This window comes from Ictalurus furcatus, chromosome 28 (assembly GCF_023375685.1).
Source record: "Ictalurus furcatus strain D&B chromosome 28, Billie_1.0, whole genome shotgun sequence".
Taxonomy (NCBI): domain Eukaryota; kingdom Metazoa; phylum Chordata; class Actinopteri; order Siluriformes; family Ictaluridae; genus Ictalurus; species Ictalurus furcatus.
Genome location: NC_071282.1, coordinates 8,595,595 through 8,617,987, shown reverse-complemented (window position 1 = coordinate 8,617,987; position 22,393 = coordinate 8,595,595). Strand labels below are relative to the sequence as shown.

The window sequence follows — 22,393 nt, the reverse complement described above, 5'->3', positions numbered from 1 at the left end:
GTAAGATCTAGTAGCATCAACACAGTATTTTTGATGATACCAGTATCATATCATTGAAAGCTGGTGACTTCATTCAACCATTGTTGGACTGTCTTCACAATATTAAAAAATGGTTAACAAATAACTTTCTCCAATTTAACGAAGACAAAACCGAAATAATTGTTTTTGGTCCCCTGAGATTGAGAGATGGTCTCATTAATGAGCTTTGTAATCACTTCCCCTCAATCCGCCCCGCCCCGCCCCGCCCCGCAACTTTCATTCGCAGTTGTGAATCATTTCACTCGACTAACTTAAATGAATCATGTTGTGAGAGCCGATTCATTCGCCAGTCACTCATTCCGGCGTCGGTGTTCATAAGCAAGAGTAGATTTACCACACGTAAAAGCAACAATAAAGGAAGGCAAGGATAAATTCACTAAAGAAACTATCCAAATGTTGTTGTAACTCGTTACATGTAGTCCCATGAGTTATCTGCTTTAGGTGAAGTGTAGAAAACCACCGCAAATAATTTTATTTAGCTATTTAGCAAGGCATGGCCGACATCGATAAGCTCAACATAGACAGCATCATACAGCGCCTGCTAGAAGGTAAGACATTTTACACAAGCTGATTAAAATCTATTATTAGCATTTTTGGTTAATGCACGCTTTGTTCTGTTGGTTAAATTTTTGGAAATGATAGGGACTCGTTGTGGTTGTCTGGTTAGCTTGGTTGCCAAATTAGCATAGACGATTATGGCTAACAAGCCAAATTGTAGAGCTTGTTCTATTAATTTAAGGTGTTGGTATTGTCGAGTTTTAAAGATAGCTGCCTATGACTGGGCAGCTAATGGGCATGACGTGGATAGCAGTGTACAGTAATCATATTTGTAAATATAGTTTAGTGTTGGCTAGCTCTCCTCCGTTATTGGTTAGCACCAGGACAATAGAGGGAAATTAAGTAGCTATCGATAAAGTCTTCTGTGATGACTGTTTTTACCGGGTGTTTACATTCTCGGGCGGCACTATGTTTATGCTAGCTAGATTAGAAAAATGGCTACTGGGTCCACTAGCTAGATACGAGACATTATCTGATTAACTGGACAATGCGTTAAAGAGCTAGCTAGTTAATTAAGAGTGTTGACAACAATTGGCCGGCGCGTTTGTCAGTGTGGCAATAGTAGTTCCAAATATTTAAGAAATCTGATTTCAGTGGCTAATTTTACATCTAATTTTAAGATTGAATGTCAGAAAATCTGACTGTGTATGTTAGCTAGTTTACTTTACGTACGAGAACGGTGTTCCGTACACTGTTTAGGCATGTTGACATTATAGCAGATATTAGAGAAATAACTGACTTTTTTTCTAGTACCCATCAGAATCAGTCATCTCCTAACATCAGCTCTTTGATCCTCAGAAAAAGTGTTTTCTTTTCCTGCTCACTAAGGCCTCATTCACACCTGGCCTTACCATGCCTTCTGGGTGATCAGATCACAAGTGGACAGTGCTAAGTGTCCTGGACAGCAACAAAGGACCAACTAATTGACTGTGTCGTTTAGGGCTGCAACTAATGATTATTTTCATAATCGATTAGTTGGCTGATTATTTTTTTTTCTGATTAATCGAATGGGGGGCATACTTTCAGCTTAGTTAAAAACTAATGTGTTCCATTTGAGATGATATTACCTTTCTAAAATTCATACAGTGGTTCTCAACCTTTTGTGAGCTTTGGACCCCCAGCATATTTCAAAGAATCCACAAGGACCCCCTCACTCCACAACAATTATAGGCTATATATTAAACAGTCATTTCTATATATGTTGCTGTTTTTTATTAATATTTAACATTAATAATATTAACATTTGAAATGTTGTGATTCAATTTTAGATTTAATTTTTCCATGTTATTGTTGGTGTGACATTTACTTGGACTCTCTGAATTATCCTTTGTTTATTTTGTCAATGCAACACTTGAACTTGTCTACCACTCATAGGTTTTTGCAAATTATCATTTCATATTTGTGATATTTGCGAATAACCAAATTGATTAATTTTAAAACATTTGAATGTTTTAAAATACATTTAACAATAAATAAATAAATAAATATAATTTATTTATTAATTAGGGCTGCAACTAACGATTATTTTCATAATCGATTAGTTGGCCGATTATTTATTAAATTTTTTTGATTAATCGGCTGGGGCAGGGCAAACTTTCAGTGCCTGTTTTTTATATATATATATATATATATATATATATATATATATATATATATATATATATATATATATATAAAACAATAAATATATATAGATAGCATTTTTTTAATGTATGCATAAAAAGCACTGAATTATCTACAGTCCTAAATTAATAATAAAAACTCACTTTCACTGCACCTTGTGGTTTCTGTTATTTGCTGCCTTTAGACATATTATTTTACTTTTGATCATAATGTTTTAATTAGACATTGCAGATCTTACTCGCGCTACACTTTATCAATGCAGCCTCGTTACTAACACATCACTTCCGTTATAATAACTACAGAATTTACACTACAAGCACGCAGATACAACATATAATGACATTAAACTGGAATTAAATTAAACATTTTAAGCAACTCGCGACCACATCACTGTCATGCTTCTGTGCTCCACAAACTCCACTAAAGCTAGCGGTGTCGCATTATGTGCATGTGATGTCAAGCGCCTAGGAAGTGGCTTATAGTTCCAGTTAGTAAAAACCCACTAGTGTTCCATTTGAGATGATATTACCTTTCTAAAATCCACACACTAGACGGTAGAGTACTCCGTGTAAGTGTATAGTAAGCCATTTGGGACACAACTTTAGTATTTAATCTCCGCGTGTTTTCCGAACAAAAGTAACGTAGTAAGTAAATCTCCCCTGTGGAACACGCAGACCAACTAATCGATAATGAGATTTGTTGAAGATGGTTTTCAGAATAAGTTATTATTGATTAGTTGTTGCAGCTCTCTCTGTGTGTGTGTGTGTGTGTGTGTGTGTGTGTGTGTGTGTATATATATATATATATATATATATATATATATATATATATATATATATATATATATATATATATATATATATATATATATATATAAATATATAAATAAATATAAATAATATAACATTTTTAAAGCTTTCCTACAGACCCCTGCAATTACACCACTGAACAGGTCCCCCCCCGTTGAGAAACACTTCACTAGACGGTAGTGTATAGTGTTAGTTCATTGATGGATTAATTGATAAAGGCGACACTATAACAGCAGCGGTGAAAGCAGCCTCATTTCATGGCTTCGTTCAAGGGCTCATCTCTCCTTCATTTATAATTTGTCAGTAGTCCATGCAATTCAAACATTTGACACAGTCTTTACAGGTAGGATATATGATTCGTGGGACATTTCTGCCTGAAAACACAGCCAGGAAAGGCCAATTCTTATGTTTTTGCTATACTCTGAAGGAATTTGGGTTTATGATCACAAGATGAATGAGACGATGGATCAGAATTTCAGCTTTCATTTCCTGATATTTACATATACATCGATGTGTTAAGCAACTTAGAACATGGCACCTATAGTGGCAGACCATCTAATTTTTAGATGAGCAAAATTATTGGGACAGATTGTCTTAAAGTAAAGAATGCTTAATATTTGGTTGCATATGCCTTGCTTGAAATAACTATCAAGCCAGTGACCCAATGACATCACCAAACTGTTGGATTCTTCCTTTGTGATTCTTTTCCAGGCTTGTACCACAGCTTCTTTCAGTTCTTTGTTTTAATAATAATTCCTTACATTTATATGGCGCTTTTCTAGACACTCAAAGCGCTTTACATTATGTGGGAGAAATGTCAACCACTACCAGTGTGCAGCATCCACCTGGATGATGCAATGGCAGCCATAGTGTGCCAGAATGCCCACCATACACCAACTATTAACAGGCATACACTGAAATAATAATAATAATAATAATAATAATTATTATTATTATTATTATTATTATTATGCAAAAATGTTTGTTAATTCTTATTAATTTGATCACACTGAACAAGATTTAATTTATTATTTTATTAATTAATATATTTATTTATTGAAATTCATCCTTTAGTTAATGAATTATTTAAGTCTTCCTGCCAGTTGACCTGGCCATTTAAGGTCACAGTTGAAGGGGGTATAGGGTATATGTTAGGGATGCACCGAAATTTTGGGCTCCGAAAATGGCATTTTCGGTTTTTGGCCAAAAGTGGAAAAAATGCAAAAAATACATCATCTGTTGTTTACAGTTTGAGGTTGGTTTTAGTTCTGTTGCTGCTGTTTTGCACAGTTATTTTGCACAATAATCTTTAATTAATATGGAGATACGTTTACAGAAACAGAATAGAGACCTAGTTCATTACTTGACTGCTGTTTTACATATCATAATAGTTTTCTAGAACATTATTTGGATAATTGGATTTAAAAAATCTGTTAAATTTGATTGTTACAGAATTCAATGAAGAATAATATATTTAACATTGTTTTTGTTGTGATGTGTTAATTTCAAGAAAGTGTGATCATTTTATTGGTTTATAGTGTTTTTTAATTCCGATTCATTCAATTCATGAAATGAATTAAAAAATCTAATATTAATACAATTATACAAAAAAAAAATTTAAATGGGGTTTTAAAATATTCTTTCAGTTTTCAGCCAAGTGCATCCTGAATTTTCGTTTTCGGTTTCAGCCGAATTTTCCTTTCGCTGCGTCACTAGTATATGTCGAACGCCATGTGACCATACTGGAAAACTGGTCTCGCCACACCCTCTTGCAGGGTAATCTGCTAAACCAAAGGTTAACCTAGCTAGTTACTATTCTTACTACTCTGCTATTGTATTGTTTGTGTTTTATTTTATTTTAATTTTTATATGAATGTTAATGAGAAGAAAATGTCTGTCAAAACCATTAAAGTACCAGAAGTGGGAAAATCAGTGATTTCTGCTGTGTACATCAATGCGCGATGTCGGGTATGTTCAATTCCAATGTAAGTTTCCACCACTTCCCAAAGGATGAAACGTTAAGAAAAATATGGATAAGTAATAAATACAATAACAGAATTTGTTAATACTGTTTGTAATACAGGGGATTTTTATTTTGGGAGGCCTGATTATGAATAACATGGAATAATAGGTGCCACTCAAGAATACCCCACTATATCCCAGTGACCTCACTATCCTCGTCTTTTAACACGTAGACAACAAGAGTGAACTTGGAACAATTGCGCATGCGTTTACCAAGCGTCATACTGTGTAATGCACAACACATCAAACCTTAAGGCAGATGGGCTTCAACAGCAGAAGACCATGTCAGGTTCCACTTCTGTCGGCCAAGAACAGAAAGCTGAGGCTGCAGTGGGCATAGGCTCACCAAAACTGGATTGTTAAAAACTGGAAATTTTATCCTGGTCTGATGAATCTTGATTTCTGCTGAGGCACACAAATGGTAGGGTCAGAATTTGGTGCCAACAGCATGAATCCATGAACCCAACTTGCTTTGTGTCAACAGTCCAGGTTGATGGAGGTGGTGTAAGGGTGTGGGGAATGTTTTCATGGCACACTTTGGGCCCGTTAGTACAAACTAGGGATGTCACGATACCAAAAATCTAGTAGTTTGTACCTATACCACCAAAAGTACACGATACTCGATACCAAAGTCGATACCACGGTGTAGTATAAAAATAAAATAAAATAAATTAAGAAGTCTCTTGGAGGACATCCGACTCTGGCTGATACTGGCAAAAAGAGAGAGAGGGAGATATTTTAGTTATCAAACACTGTCTGACAATGACTAATAAAACAGTGGAGGCTACAAGTACTAAGGTGTACTCCTACACGCATGCTCGCGCATATTCACACACACACCCCTGATACTCTAAATGCAAGCATTAGTTTAAATTCACTGATATGGTGGCAGGCCAAAAAGATCTATTAAAAGCATGAACATTTGAATAATTATTAGTGACATTAGGCTACATTTTGCTGACAGGACAGGGGCTGAATGTTGATGCATGGTGGCCCATTAAGGAGGTAGTTTATAACAATCCAACGCGTTAGCGTCGTTAACAAATAACTGGTGATCACAAACATTACATGGTGCATAACATTAGCTGTCTTCACGGCCACAATGCCAGCTGCCTCAAACAGACATAACATAGAGCCTGTCTTTCAGGTGCTTCGCCAACTTCCAGGTGTTTCCTCACTTTGTTTGAAATGAACGATAGCATCAGTTGCACACCAGCAACTGATGCTAGCTTTCCTCTCTTTTCCTCTCAACGAGTTGGGGCGGAGCTAATCTTCTGTAGTTTTTCCCATGTGCTTGTAGGCGTTCTTCTTTACCATTTGTGGACCGACTAAAACACTTGCGCGTATTTGCTGCCCCCTTCGGTTCTGGAAGAATTGCAACCTCGGTACCTTCATTACCAACGGTACTCGCGCTACTGCCGAAAAACAAGTACCGTCACGTTTTAAGACTGTTGGTACCGACTTGGTACTGAAGTATCGGTTCTCGTGACATCCTTAGTCCAGAGACGATGATCTTTGTGGTGGGTGATCTGCCTCGTGCCGTCTCAATCATTCTGGTGAAGTCCCTCTTCAGAACCTTCGTCTGTTGCAGCCTGATGTCATTCGCCCCTGTGTGCAGCACGACTGCTCCAATGATCTCATCCTTTTTCAGGATTCCTGGTACCTGCGCAGCGACATCAAGGACACAAACACCAGGAAAACAATGTGTGCAAACATTACCCTTAGTTGAAGCGACGCGGACGTTTCGCACAATGGAGTTCCCGACGATCACAGTGCTTGGTCTGGTCTGACGGAGAGGGGCAAAGTGGTTCCTGGTTGGAATCTCGAACTTTGGGGGTGGTGTAGCGGGAGAGGTCTTCGCCCGGGGCCTGGCCCGTGCCGGTTCACCCAAGGTCCATGATGTGTCGGCACCGGCGTGATGGAGACCTCGGCTGGATAAGTCTTGGGCGCGCGGTCCCTGCACAGAGAAACACCTCAGTCAAATTGCATATATCAGGCCCGATACCAACAATCAGGCAGGGGTCCATCCGCTTTAGTAGGCTGCTGGGGCTAAACACCTGGCTGGCCTCTACATGCGCTGCCCAAGGGGTCCATTTCACGGACAACTTTAACCTGTTCTGGGAGCGAAGACATCTATTTAAAGTGGACCGATTTCATCTGAACATTGCTGGGACTCAAATGCACACTTCCAACCTACTCTACAGCATCTCTCATCCACACTTAACAGCCTTCAGCAGCAACAGCAATGACAGCAATGCTACCCACAACCCTGGGAAGTGGACAGCACAGCCACAGTCACCCCTCAGATCAGTCATCACCAGACTGAGAAATATGCCAGAAGAAATGGATGAAATGCATGGGCTTCTAACTAAGCTCAGTCAGCATCGCACCCCAAGATTTATTCCCTTTCCCACTACATTTTCAGCAGTCCCTACTAAGGATGTCACGAGAACTGATACTTCGGTACCAACATTCTTAAAACGTGACGGGACTTGTTTTTCTGCAGTAGCATAAGTACCGTTGTAATAAAGGTACGGAGGTTGCAATTCTTCTGGAACTGAAGTGGGCAGCAAATATATGCAAGTGTTTTTAGTAGGTCCACAAGTGGTGAAGAAGAAGAAGAAGAAGAACGCCTACAAGCACACGTGAAAAAAACCAGAAGATTAGCTTAGCTTAACAAGTTTAGCTCCGCCCCGACTCGTTGAGAGGAAAAGAGAGGAAAGCTAGCATCGGTTGCTGGTGTGCAACCAATGCTATCGTTCACTTCAAGCAAAGCAAGGAAACACCTGGCGAAGCACCTGAAAGAAGGGCCCAATATTATGTTTGTTTGAGGCAGCCGGCATTGTGGTTGTGAAACCAGCTAACGTAGTACAAAAAGCTGTGTCCATACAGCTCAAGAACTATCTCAACATCAATAATCTTAATGAGACATTTCAGTCTGACTTTTGGTCCAACCTTGGCACAGAAACTGCTCTTCTAAAAGTTTTAAATGATCTGCAACAAAATAAACACCCAGGTAATGTCAGTTGTAGTTCTTTTAGATCTCAGTGCTGCCTTTGACACAGTCGGCCATGGGATTCTGCTTCACTGACTGCAAAACTGGGTTGGCTTATCAGGCCTAATCCTAGACTGGTTTAGATCCTACTTAAGTGGCAGGGGAATATTATGTTGCACTGGGTACACACACCTCCAGACGTCATGCGATATCTTGTGGTGTTCCCTAAGGCTCAATTTTGGTTCCTTTGTTATTTAACTTGTATATGCGGCCAGAGCCATATCTCCCTGCAGTTCTCGCCTGGTTTCTGACTGAAGCTAAGCAGGGTTGAGCCTGGTAAGTACCTGGATGGGGGAACTCCTGTGGGAAAACTAAGGTTGCTGCTGGAAGTGGTATTAATGAGACCAGCAGGGAGTGCTGACCCTGTGGTCTGTGTGGGGCCTAATGCCCCAGTATAGTGATGGGGACACTATACTGTAGAAACAACACAGTCTTTTGGGTGAGACGTTAAACTGAGGTCCTGACTCTCTGTGGTCATTAAAAATCCCAGGACACTTATCGTAAAAGAGTAGGGGTATACCCCGGTCTCCTGGCGAAATTCCCCATTGGCCCTTCTCTATCATGGCCCCTTAATAATCCCCATCTCTGAATTTGGCTACATCACTCTCTCCTCTCCACTAATAGCTGGTGTGTGTTGGGCGTTCTGGCGCACCATGGCTGCCGTCACATCATCCAGGTGGATGCTACACACTAGTGATGGTTGATGAGATTCCCTCCCCCATACTATGTAAAGTGCTGTGAGTTTCTAGAAAAAAAGAGCTATATAAATGTAAGGTGGTGTTGTTGTTGTTGTTATTATTATTATTATTATTATTATTAGCAGCTGGAGTAATTAATCTCTTCCATCAGTATGCAGATGACCTGCAACTCTCTCACTTGCACCAGATGCCCACAAGTCGATTAGCACCCTTGTAAACTACATAGAGAGCATAAACATGTGGATGTCACAGAGCTTGATGCAGGTAAATAAAGATAACATAGAGGTACTTATCGGAAATGATGCACAGGGGAAGTTAATTATGCCATATCTAGACTCCTTGTGTCTCAAGGCTAATGACTACGTTAAGAATTTAGGGATTGTGTTTGACAGTGATCTCAGTTTTAAACATATTAGCAGTGTTTGTAAAACAGCATATTATCACCTTTGCAACAGCTCTAAAGTATGCGATATTCTCTCCCACGCAGATAGTGGGAAACTCATACATGCATTTGTTACATCTGGACTCGACTACTGCAGCAGTGTTTTGGTGGGCTTACCAATTAAACACTTGGAATGAGTTCAGAATGCTGCTGTTAGAATGCTGTCAGGTACTAGACTGAATAATCCTATCACTCCAGCAGTTAAATCACTTCACTGGCTACCTGTATCTTACAGAATTGATTTTAAAATCCTGTTATTAATTTTCAAATGTCTTCATGGTGGTGCTCCTACATACCTTTGCAATATGATCACTAAATATACTCCTGCTAGATCAATTAGGTCATCCAACAACAACCTGCTGGTTGTACTCAAAACGCGGCTGAAAAGTGGGGAGTTGGCCTTTAGTTGCTATGGGCCTAAATTTTGGAACTCTGTCCCTCCCTGACAACCTACGTGCAGTCGATTCAATTAGCACTTTTAAAAAATATCTTAAAGCGCATTTGTTCACTGGGGCCTTTCCTCAAACCAGATTATTTTCCTTACTTGATTTTATTTGTAGTCTTTTATTTATTCTATTTTATTTGCTTAGGCTTTTATTATTTTTATTTATGTAATTTTATTTCTTACTACTGATTATTATTTTCCTGTATCTACTGTATGTCTTATGTGAAGCACTTTGTAAACATTATTTATATAGCATTTTTTAAAACAAAGCTTTACTTACTTACTTTTGCAATTATGGAATTATTATACCGTTTCAGGGATCTTCTTAGGTTTTCAGATGGTTTAGGTGCTGTCTGGGTTCCGGGGGTGTGGTGGTAATTGGGAGTTTGAAATTAGTCAAAGGAAATTAAGTTATTTTACATTTTTTTCCACATTGTTTTAGACCATTCTTACCATATTTGTGAAAGAATGCGGGAACACTTATTGTCCTTATAGTCAACATCTACTCATTTCACCAAATAACATGTTTCAGATTAAATGAAAATATCTGGATTACCTTAATTTGTGCACATAGAAAGAATAAACTTTTTTTTTTTTTTTAAAAAAACAAACGTAATTATTTTGAAAATGCTTATGATTTATTTATTGGCGATAAGCATGTGTCACACACCAATCACTCAAATGTTCATCCAGACACTGTTTGTTGTTTGGCAGGTCATTCCTGTTGCCATCTTACCTTTTGTTTGGCAGTGCGTAGATTTCTCACCATTTTACATTCATTCTGATATGTCGCCTAAATGCCTTTTTACGCTCATTCGGCTTAAGGCGCCTAGCCTTCTATGGTAGGGAAAACCCTGCCTTTTGCAATTGGTCTTATCAGACCTTAAAACATTTTCCCACATGATTTAGTTGGGCTTGAATGTTTTTGGTGAGGAAAGGCTAACATCTAACTATCCTACCCCATAGCCCAGGCGAAAGATTGTTGTCACAATCTTGTCCTGTTCTTGGTAATGTCATTGTGGTGACCCATTTTCTCTACTTGGTGAAGATGGCCTTTATGGTGTTCCATGGTACATCTAATATTTTGAAAATTATTTTATAGACCATTTAAATGGTTAACTGTCTGTTTACAGAAGTAATGTCTTTGTTCCTTGGATGTTGGTTTGTTGTCGAGCACATTCAAAACAACAGCTGGAGGTGCTTTGTACACAGAGATAGTGGTAATGTATTTAATTGTGTGATTTAAATAAATAAATAAATAATTTAAGATAAAAAAAAAAACATTACAACGTAAGACCATGTTGTTTGGTGGTTGGATGTTCCATCAGGGCTGGATCTAACCTCCATCCATCCATCTTCTATACCGCTTATCCTTTTTCTTCAGGGTCACAGGGAACCTATCTCAGGGAGCATGGGGCACAAGACGGAGTACACCGATCCAATCACAGGGCACGTACACATTCACACACCCATTCATACACAATCAGCCTACCATGCATGTCTTTGGACTGGGGGAGGAAACCCCCACAGCACGGGGAGAACATGCAAACTCCACACACACAGGGCCACGGTGGGAATCAAACCCCCGACCCTGGAGGTGTGAGGCGAACATGCTAACCATTAAGCCACTGTGCGCTGGATCTAACCTAACCTACTTTTGGAAATTAAAGTGTTTAGGTTTAAAAAAAAACAGTGTGGCACCTGGATTGCAGCAACGAAGCGAGAAGGCTGTATACCAACTAGCAGCTCTAGGATTTGTAGCACACATTTTACCTCTAGTAAATAAACAACATTTTTGCCATCTAAGTATTTGTATTTCTTTACGTGCACTATTTAAGTATGATGCAGCATAATTTGAGCCAGCACCGTGGTGCTGTCATTGTGTTCATATGTAGTTAGGGAGTGATTTGATACATTTGTAGTGAAAATGCCAGGTTTGTACTTCCGTATCATTTCTAAATGTGCTGTTTTTTATCATTAGGAAAGTAGCAGTTCACGTTAGTTATCTAGCTATCAAGTCAGCTGACACATCTGATGAGTAACACTTTACTATTTAATATTGTAAACATCTTATATTGTGTAACATTAGCTATCTGCATTAATTGACGAAAGATAACAGTAAATAGTTTTCAGTCACTTATTAAGCTTGGTTTAATGTTAATTCCAACATGCACTAATGCATTTTGAACAATAACAACAGTAGTTGTTAACATTGTGCATTAACCAGATACAATGTCCACCAATAACCTCCCTGGTCATCTTAGTGCTGATCCATGCAGAGTACTTTTTTGACACAGTTTTACTTGCTCCAGCTTCACTAAACACAAGACAAATGTCGCCCACGTTGTACGAAGTGTTCCCAACTTTTCCGCTAAGGAAATAATTGTAAGCATCCAGACTGCAATATGCTTTTACTGCATCTCTCATGTAGACACACTCGATATCAACCAGATGATATCTAGATAAGTTTCTTCAGGTAAATGTTTAACGTTCTCTGTGAAAAGTTGTCCCCTCAGTCATATTTAAAGGGTCTGGCAATGCCACTTCATCGTTTATTTTTGTAAATACCTTAACTGTTCAGTTTTAGCTAGACTTAAAAATTATGCTAGTCATTTTGTTTAGACGGGTCTTGATTTTAAAAATGCCACCTTAAATGCTTCAGGACCAGACATACACAACAGCATTGTAACTCGTTTGTTATCATTTATGTCCTTGAAATGGTCTATACCCCGCTCCTGATTATCTTTCAACAAGTGAGATACCGTACATGCTTTGTAAGCTCTTTGCAGACCTTGGCTTCAACAGTCAGATGAAACAAAGATGATGTCAAGAAAATCCTACAGAAACAGATGGTCTTTATTTGGGGTTAATCAGAACAATTTAATTACTGACTGCTGTATGACAATTTTGAGCATGAGTTTGAATGTGTTTGGTTCATACTCAACACAGCCACATCCCCAGGTATAAAAGGGTGGGCACACTTATGCAGCAAGGTTATTGTAAGTTTATTTTTCCTTTTTCACTAAAATGTTTCCGATTGTTTTTCACTTTATTGTTATATGTTGTAATTTCAATTGAGGGGGAGAAAGTTGACATGATTTATCTTGGTTTCATTTTTCTTCACAAAAACGTGTCATTTTAACAGGGGTGTGTAGATTTATATCCACACTATATTTGCTTGTTAAATCTGATGCATTAATTATATAGTTTACTGTTTGCAGAGGAAAATATACATCACTCATAAGTCAGCTGCCTAACTTGTTGCTAATAAAAAATGAACATGATTCATGTTCACTTACAATAACATAATTCTGACTGGCAAATAGATAAATCAAATGCAGCATTATATTTTCCATAAACCTGTTTATCTGACTTTTCAAACCTGCACCAATTCCATATGTCTGAAGTGATATTTCCACCTTTCTTTGCTGCGAGCTCATTCCTCAGCGAGGTACTGCCTCTTTATCTTGCTGGATTTATTTATTTATTTATTATTTATATAATCTAAAACATTTGGGAGTAGTGCAGGCTGTAGGAGGTGGCGTTTATCAAGTTAAGAAGTCTTTTTCTCCTTCATGTTGGTTTAGAATTTTAAATGCCATTTATGTTTTAATTAAACCTTGACATTTTATATATGAACATGTACAGGTTCTCGATTAGAACATTTTGAAAATTGTGTTAAAACGTTCAATTGAATGAACCGAATTAATCGTGAAAATCACCCAGCACTATTTGGAGGTAAATTTGGAATGCTGTTTACCAGTATATTGTTAGTTGGTACTCCTACTTTTGTATTTTTACTTGCATTACATTGATTAAATTCATATTTTTGTATTAGAATGGCCATGAATGTTTTGTTTTTCTTTGTAATGTGCATTTAAGTGCCAGTTTTTTTTTTTCATCTCTAGCACTGGTAACTGCACTGGAGTTACCTAGCATTTCTGTAATCGTAGTTCATCCAAAGCATTGCCTTACTTTTCTCACTAAGGGATAAAAACATTTTTGAAGCCAATTATTCAAACAAATCAAAGCTTTATACAGTTTTGTTTACATACCTGTCCAGGAGCAGCATCACTCATTCTGCGTTCACTTCACCAGTAATAAATCACTCAATTTTTTTAAAAAAGTGCTTCTGATTTACTTGCAGTACTTATAGCGCAACAAAGATACAGATAAAATTATTGATTGATTGATTGATTGATTGCAGTATTTATCTATGTATATACAGCTTTTTGTTGTTTTCTTTATATCTTAATGACTTTTTTCTTATCTTACTCAGAATGTTCAATTGCCTTTCAAAATTCAACACATGAAGGCTTTTGTGTAAAAATGGTTTCTGTAAAGGTCCGAATGGTAACCTTATGAACATTTCTTGTGCGTTTCCTCTGCAGTGAGAGGGTCAAAGCCTGGTAAGAATGTTCAGCTGCAGGAGAATGAGATTCGTGGTCTCTGTCTGAAATCACGTGAGATCTTTCTTAGCCAGCCTATCCTGCTGGAGTTGGAGGCCCCTCTAAAGATCTGTGGTGAGTAAAATTACACAGTTGTCAAACATAACCCACAGTACAGCTGTATGTCAGCTAAAGCCAGAAATTCGTATTCTGTTTAGCAGTTATCCAAGTGGGCCTGCTCTTCTCTTTGCAGGTGACATCCATGGGCAGTACTATGATCTGCTCAGGCTCTTTGAATATGGTGGCTATCCCCCTGAAAGTAACTACTTGTTCCTTGGGGACTATGTAGATCGTGGCAAACAGTCACTCGAGACCATCTGCCTTCTGCTGGCTTACAAAATCAAATACCCAGAGAACTTCTTCCTGCTCAGGGGCAACCATGAATGTGCCTCAATCAATCGCATTTATGGTTTCTACGATGAGTGTGAGTATACTCTACCTAATACTCAGTTGTGTATCAGAATGCTGATACACAACTGTGCAATTTGCTGTTCGGTTTGGGGTTGAAACAGTGAGTTTGAGAATGTTTGATTAAAAATTTCTGTCCTGATGGGAGTGGTCTCTACCAGTTTTTCTGGGTAAGGGCTTGGGGAATAAAGGGTGGGAGACTTGCATTTGCATATTTATATAATCTGGATTTCATGAGGGTAAAAGGTAAATTTGTTGTTTTTCTGGTTGTGCTTTTCTTTTATCACTTTTTTGTGCCACTTCAATCAATGTAATATTCTATTCAAAAAGACTGGGGTGACTTTCTATCTTCGAAAATATCTTAAATAATGAACATCTTAACATGGAAAGGCAGTTCCGTGAAGGTTTTGTGTTGAAAAAATGCAGTTATTTTACCTGTTTTGAGAGAATTCTTGTTTTGCTTGGGAACTTGAGAGTTACCACTCTTGGTAGAGGTCATTTTCCAGATTGTTGCTTTTAAGGTGAATTGATATCAGAGCAACCACACAGATTTTTGAGAATACAGTACAGAAGCCCTAAGCGACCATGCATTATTAATTTTTCTTCTGTTTTCTTGTGATCTCGACATAAATGTGATTGGACTGGTGTATTTGGACTGTATTGGTGTATTGGACTGGTGATTGGACCAATGTCAGTTAGTGTGTTCAATACTTTTTTCCTGTGTCATTCCGCTTTATTATACACAACTTCATTTATGGACTTTAATGTTTGTATTTCTTTATATGTGCAGATTTCTTGAGTTAATACCAAAGTCTGTTGAAAATTTCATGCGAATAGCCTCATTGGAAATATATTTACTGAAAAAAAATGTTGACGTGTTCAATACATATTTCCCCCACTGTATATAGAAAATTCTAAAAGGTTCACAAACCTTTAAGCACCACTTGCTTGCCATGAAGGGGTTGAATAATTTTGAATCTGGAGACGTCATTAAAAGTTGCATTTGCAGTTGAATTTGGGGAAACCGCTTCCCCAATGCATTTGTGTGGTGAACTATTTCAATTGCTTTTATTTGATTTGTTCATTGCAAACAGCTAAAAGTCTGTCAATTTTGACAATAAACCTGATTTTGCAATGGGGGTTGAATAATTTGTATTGCAACTGTTGATGTAAATATCAGGAAACAAAAGCTGAAATTCTGATGTCATCTCATATTCTTCTTTTGATCTCAAACCCACATGTCTTCAGTGTATAGTTCTTAATGCTTTTTAACAAAATCTTGCAGTAACTCAATTTAAATTACCTGTTGCAACTCATTTTTCACATACAGACTTTCAGGGAAAAGAAGCCTGAGTCGAACCGCCAGTCTCGACAATTTTTTTTTTTTTAACTTAATTTGTATGCCTTGCATACAAGATACTACTAAAACAAAATTGATGATGATATTTGATTTATTAAATTTTGTAAAAAAAAAAATAAATAAAATAAATATATATATAATAAAATTGATCCAATGAGTGAATTTCAGCATTAGGGTTTACTTGAATGGTTATGGTACTGTAATGTGTAAATAGTATTTTGAGCAGTATCTCCAGACCTGCATCTCTCCATAGACTGGTACTGGTTCATGAATAATTCATGTGGCTAGAGCTCTTGAAACTAGACAATATATGGAGTAGTTAACTGCAGTGATTAAAATTGCATCAGGATGAGCAAGGTCTGGTGGCATGAATAGGGCTTGATATGCTTATTTCTGGAGAAAGCCTGATTTATGTGGGATGTATTATTGAGCTTTGCTGCATTTAGCTGTGTGTACAATAAAGTTTAGTATTTTTAGCATGCAATCCTGTCTCTATAGAAAAGAGCTCCCTTAGCATCACTTTATCAACCTAATTAAAAATGCACCCGAATATCTCCAGAAATGTATGTACTGACTATGTAACTGATATGAGTTCCACACTTGTGTTCCCAGGCCGACGGCGCTACAACATTAAGCTGTGGAAGACATTTACTGACTGCTTCAACTGCTTACCCATTGCTGCTATTGTGGATGAGAAGATCTTCTGTTGTCATGGAGGTGGGTGTGACTGCCTGACAGTGAAATAATGTGCCAAGACAGGTATAGGGGTGAGAACTACAGCACAGGGAAAAAGAAAACGCAGACAAGCAGCATTGAAAAAATGGTTGACAAAATGCCATTTGTCTCTTCCTCCACATGTTATATGCTGATTAGGGCTGCACGATTATGGCCAGTATGATAATCACGATTATTTTGATCAATATTGAGATCACGATTATTCATTGATTTTTTTTTTTTTTTGGACAACATATTTTTATTCCACTTTCACATTTAAATAAATAGACCACTGTTTTCACCTCCATGTTGTGCTACATTCCTGCTAATGTACAAATCTTTGCATCAAATTTGAGTGATCCTTAAAGTGCATAATCTCGTAGAAGCAAAATAGAAATAAAATTGTACCCAAAATATAGTACAAGTAAAAATAAAAATGCCATCAACCAAATGAAAATATGCAACCAAATGAAAACAATTCAGGCCTATGCAGGAAAGACAATAACCGTGTTTACAGGAGGAGAGACGCAGCCGAATTTACATTTACATTTATTAATTTAGCAGACGCTTTTATCCAAAGCGATTTACAAATGAGGAAATACAAGCAAAGCGATATATCAAGCAGAGAACAATACAAGTAGTGCTACCATACAAGATCTTTTAATTGAGTTCTAAAAAAAAAAAAAAATCACCCAATAGTGTGGTGCAGGGATGATGTCATTTTGTACAGGAACCCGGAAGTTAGCATCACACTGGTTCCCTTGACAAAAACCCAATAGGATTTCCCCATAGGCTTTTGGATTATCGCAAAATATAAGCTCTGTGAACAACAAACGTTTACAATACTAACACGTTTTGTCCATCAAGATAATTTTCACAAATGAACACAACTTTTAGGAAGTTTGAAACCTAAATACAATCATCAGAAATAAAAAGCTAACCGTATACTATAAACAAACTACATCACGGTCGCTCGACTTCAACGTAACCATCATCAAGCTTCTGACTACTTTTCCAAACTTGATTTAAAAACATTTCCATAATACGCATTTACGCTGTGGATTGAATTGTACACAGCTTATCTGAACCAGTTTATCTGCAAAATTTTTTCCTGTTCGACATGACGTTTAATGTCCCCGACAACGTCTGTATTTTCATTTAGCAAGATGTTAGCAACAGTCTCTTTCAAAATACATAAAAGCTTTAAAAACTCACGAGTGGGGTATTACTGGTGTATTTTATGTCGTATAATAAAATGTGAAAATAGTTTGAGCTTGTGTTCACCACAGACATTATTTCAGGCTTTTAACCAAAATCCCACTGGAAAAAAAAAACCAAAAAAACATTAATTCGGGATGATGGAACCCGGAAGAGCTAAAATGCTAAATCATTTCCAGGTTTTGGCATAAAAAATTACGTCATCCCTGCGCCACTCTATGGTGACTTGATGTAAGTTTAGGAAGCGCTTGAATTGATATGCAGAGTTTTCTATGAGCGGAGGACGAATTTTAAATGTCAATTTCGCAGTCGATCATGTTCATGTAATCGTGGTCAGTCAAAATCATAATCGAGATCAATATTCAATTAATTGTACAGCCCTAATGCTGATATCAGGAAACTTTAGCATATGTTATAATTTATACCTAAAAGTTTGGAGGAAGTGTATTGACATCGTCTCTGCAACACAGCTGTGTGCTCTAAGACAAGTTAGCATAATATGGATAGCCTAAAGGTTAGGGCTGCAAGAGCAAAATTCATCCTGAAAGTAGTTGTCAACAAAATTTCATTTTCGATTAGTTGGACTACATTATGATGCATGCTGTGCAACGTCACTTCATATAGCCCAAAATAAATTATGGAAACAGTGGTGCATGTTGCAACAGAAAATCTCTCTTGTTTAGTATGGGAACTCTTTAAATCACACTCCATTGTTGGCCTCATTATACAGCTTGTGTTTTAATGTGAGTAATATTTCGATTTCTAATAATGAATTTTTGTTCAATTTGAGAAACATTTGGAAGAGCAGCGTACCTGCTTGATTCATGCCTATTACCTGCCCTGTGTTGTTGTCCTAGCTCTGGTTTTCTAGCTGTATTGCACATTTATGGTCATTTATCTATCTTTCCTGCACTCTCAGAAAATATCTCATTCTTATTTGGTCTAAAGACATTAGTTTGTATGACAGCTCAGTGAGTTGGAAATTAACATGGTCTCAATTGAATGGTTAGCCTATGACCAGAATATTTTGCATTATGTGTGATTTGCAGAAAGTGTGTGCATTATGCAGTGTTGGGCAGTGAATAGCAAATATATTTGAATCAGTTAGCTTAAAAGTAGTTAAATTATTTATTTTATTTTTTTTAGCCTTTTTTTTTTTTGGCATACACAATATACACTCGCCAGTCACTTTATAGTAACACCTGCACACCTGCTCATTCCAAATTGTTGTATTGGCTATGCCCAATGCTTGTGCAATGTCCCTCATCGATTTTTCTCTCTTTTATCAGCTTCAAAATGGCTTGTTTTTCTCTCATAGACAGTTCTCTAGTCTTCATGTTGCTTTATCCTTTTTAACAACTAATGCAGTCTTCAAAGGCAAAACCCAGGACTCAAACCAAGAGTAGACATTCAAAGCTGTTAATTGTTTAAACAATCAATCTAACAGGGCACAACTGGGCAACAAGAAACATGAAATGTGTTCCAATATGTTTTGATCAATTGAAAAATGGGTGGGTTCAAACAAAAGGTGACATGCTTTAAGTTGTTTAACACATCTAGATGTAAATATCAGGAAATTAAAGCTGAAATTCTCATCTATAGTTTCATTTTAAACTATTCATCTCAAACTCAAATGTCTTGTTTACTGTTTAGCAAAAACAAAAGAATTGGCATTGCTTTTCCAGTACATTCTCAGGAGATTAGTTGCAAAAATGTGTGTGGAACCAGTGTATGAAATACCAACACCTTAAATCTGTGTTTTCCCTCCCTCTATTGACAGGATATAATCAGCCCTGATTAGCCAATGGCCGATAACGTCAAAAATTGCAGATACCGATAATCAGTATCAACTGATACATCGATGCATCTCTATTAATTACTTTTCATGACTTATGATTTTTTAATAACTTCTATGACTTTTTATAAAACTATATAATGGACAATTATGGAACATGAATTATCAAAAACGTTTCTGAACACTATAACTATTTTGAACACGAGAACTAGGCTGTAATAACGTGTACTATTTTACATGTAAAACATGTTGTATTTCATTCGTCTTGTATTCTTAAAACATTCACATATGAATTATTTAAATTGGGGTGAAGGACGCCTCTCGTTAGCCATGACATTGTTAAATCTCTGGCTCTCATCCCCTTACTGAACAGAGCAGACACAGAGAGAGGTGTGAGTGCAGCGGGAAAGAAAGACCTCGTGCTTGCAGGACAGTACTGGCAATATTTGGAAAGTTGCTAAGGTTTGTCCAAAAAGTCACTAGATTTGTAGCTAGGCGCTTTTACTTTTTGGCAAAAAAGTCGCTAAAGAGGTCTGAAAAGTCGCTAAGTTGGCAACACTGGTCTGCACTGACAGCTAGATAAAAGGCAGGCTAAGCTCCTCCTCTCCCCAATAAAAAGAAAATGCATTACATTGCATTACAGCATTTGGCAGATGCCTTTATCCAGAGCAACTTACAATTATCTCATTTATACAACTGAGCAGTTGAGGATTAAGGGCCTTGCTCAAGGGTGCAACAGTGGCAGTGCTGGGATTTGAACTCTCAACATTCCAATCAGAAGTCCAATTTGCAGTCCCTCCGTGCCCTCCATGTTGAGAACCATTGGAACATTAGCCGTTTGGCAATTTCTACTTGACGACTGTATTTATCTCTGCAGAATTGTTAATTATTGACACACAACCTTTAGCAGGTGGCTGATGCAGAAATACCAATGTGTATATCCCAGGGCTAGAATGTCCAAGCTTGTAGCCACTGAACCCTATTCCAAACTTGCAAGTTCAAACACAGTTATTGCTGTAAATATTTTTACACAACACTGTATAACTCGGTTCATCTAAGTTGTTGGACAAAATATATGTTGTGGGTGAACTTTACATATTCATGTAAAATTTTCTTCTTATGTACTGAAGGTTTGTCTCCAGACCTGCAGTCCATGGAGCAGATTCGACGCATCATGAGGCCCACAGATGTGCCTGACCAGGGCCTGCTGTGTGACCTACTGTGGTCTGATCCGGATAAAGATGTGCTAGGCTGGGGCGAGAACGACCGTGGTGTCTCCTTTACCTTTGGTGCTGAAGTGGTGGCCAAATTTCTCCATAAACATGACTTGGACCTAATCTGCAGGGCCCACCAGGTCATGTAATGTTATATGTAGTATTCTGTAGCTTGCTCCATATTTCTCAACTTCAGTTATGGAATGGAATCTGTGTCAGCAGAACCTGAACTTGAATTTGTAATGCTTGGGAAAAAATCTTGTAAATTTATAATGTTTGAATAAAAAAAAGTGTAAATTAATGTTTTTGGGAGTTTTAGGTTGAAAAATTCAGGAAATAAATAATAAAATAAAATAAAATCAAGTAAAAAAAAAATCAAACAGTTGAAGATTCAAGCTGTCCAAAATTCATGTGAAAGTTTTAGGTTGAGACAACATTTAGGATATTCAAAACGAACCAGGCTCTAATTGAACTCGATCCTGGAAAGTCATAATACCCCTGTTAGCTCATAGAGAGGGCTTTATTTCTTAGTCCTGTTTTTATGGTGATGCCTGGTGGCAGGTGGAGGTGCGATTTAGGTGGGTTTGCCCAGATTTAAGTTGCTTGTGCTTCTTTTACTTGATATGAAATCAAATTAAATGCCAGTGTTACCTGTTTTATTAGCTGTCATTATAAGATATAAGCAGCTTCTCAATTTCTAGTAGACTTATTTTTCATCAGCAAATCCAGCAATGCTTCAGCATAAAGCCAACCGTGGTAGAAACTCTTTTTTGATAGGCCAGATTAGGTCAATTATCAGGCCAGTTCTAGCCCATGGGCTCGTCTTTTCAACATGTTAATGGGCCGTTTAACACCCTGTGTCTAAATCAATGGCTGTCAAAACCATGTGGAAAACGCGTGGCGTCAAAGCGTAACATTTTTTTATCGTCTCGGGGTTCTTTTTTTTTTTTTTTGACGTGCCGCGTTAAAAAGTAGCCGTGTTTAAAAACTGGCTGATTACGGCTTATAGTTCATGGAAATAAAAAAATTCAGTATCTCAAAATATTATAATAAAGAATTTATAATACAGAAATGTCATCCTGAGAAGAGCTCTAATCACCTAATTAACTCAAAACACCTGTAAAGGTTTCCTGACCCTTTAATCTCTCAGTCTGGTTCAGTACACACAACCACAGTCAAGGGGTAGATGAAAGAAATTTTGCATTTCATTTGGAAATCAAGGTCCCAGAGTCTGCAGGGGAACTGCTCTAGCTTTTAGCAGTTTTCCTGTCAGGCCTCTGGTAGATACCACAAAACCCCATATATAAGTGCACATGGGTTACTGTGGTAGGCAAAAATCTCTTGTAATGGTGGCTAATTAAATTTTTAACAATTTAATTTGATTTCATAGAAAGGAGATTACAAGAGAGAAGATGCTTGATTTCTAGCAGACTTTTTGTTTGTCAGCAAATCCATCCATGCTTTAGCATATGTCCATTACAAATTCAGGTTTGGGTTTTGCTTACTCCGATTTCATTCAGTACTCCGTGTTTAGAAGAAATTACA

The 22,393-nt window shown here is 37.4% G+C and overlaps 1 protein-coding gene across 1 annotated transcript in view; it reads left to right on the top strand.

Moving 5' to 3' along the window:
• The first annotated feature begins 326 nt into the window (after positions 1–326).
• The window catches only part of ppp1cc (protein phosphatase 1, catalytic subunit, gamma isozyme), a 33,420-nt gene continuing 11,353 nt past the window's right edge, over positions 327–22,393 (top strand). Inside the window, exons 1-5 of the mRNA XM_053618040.1 lie at positions 327–587; positions 14,083–14,214; positions 14,333–14,563; positions 16,520–16,624; positions 20,765–20,988. Of these exons, the coding sequence (XP_053474015.1) occupies positions 533–587; positions 14,083–14,214; positions 14,333–14,563; positions 16,520–16,624; positions 20,765–20,988 (747 nt within the window). The 5' untranslated portion in view covers positions 327–532. The remainder of the gene's footprint in view (positions 588–14,082; positions 14,215–14,332; positions 14,564–16,519; positions 16,625–20,764; positions 20,989–22,393) is intronic.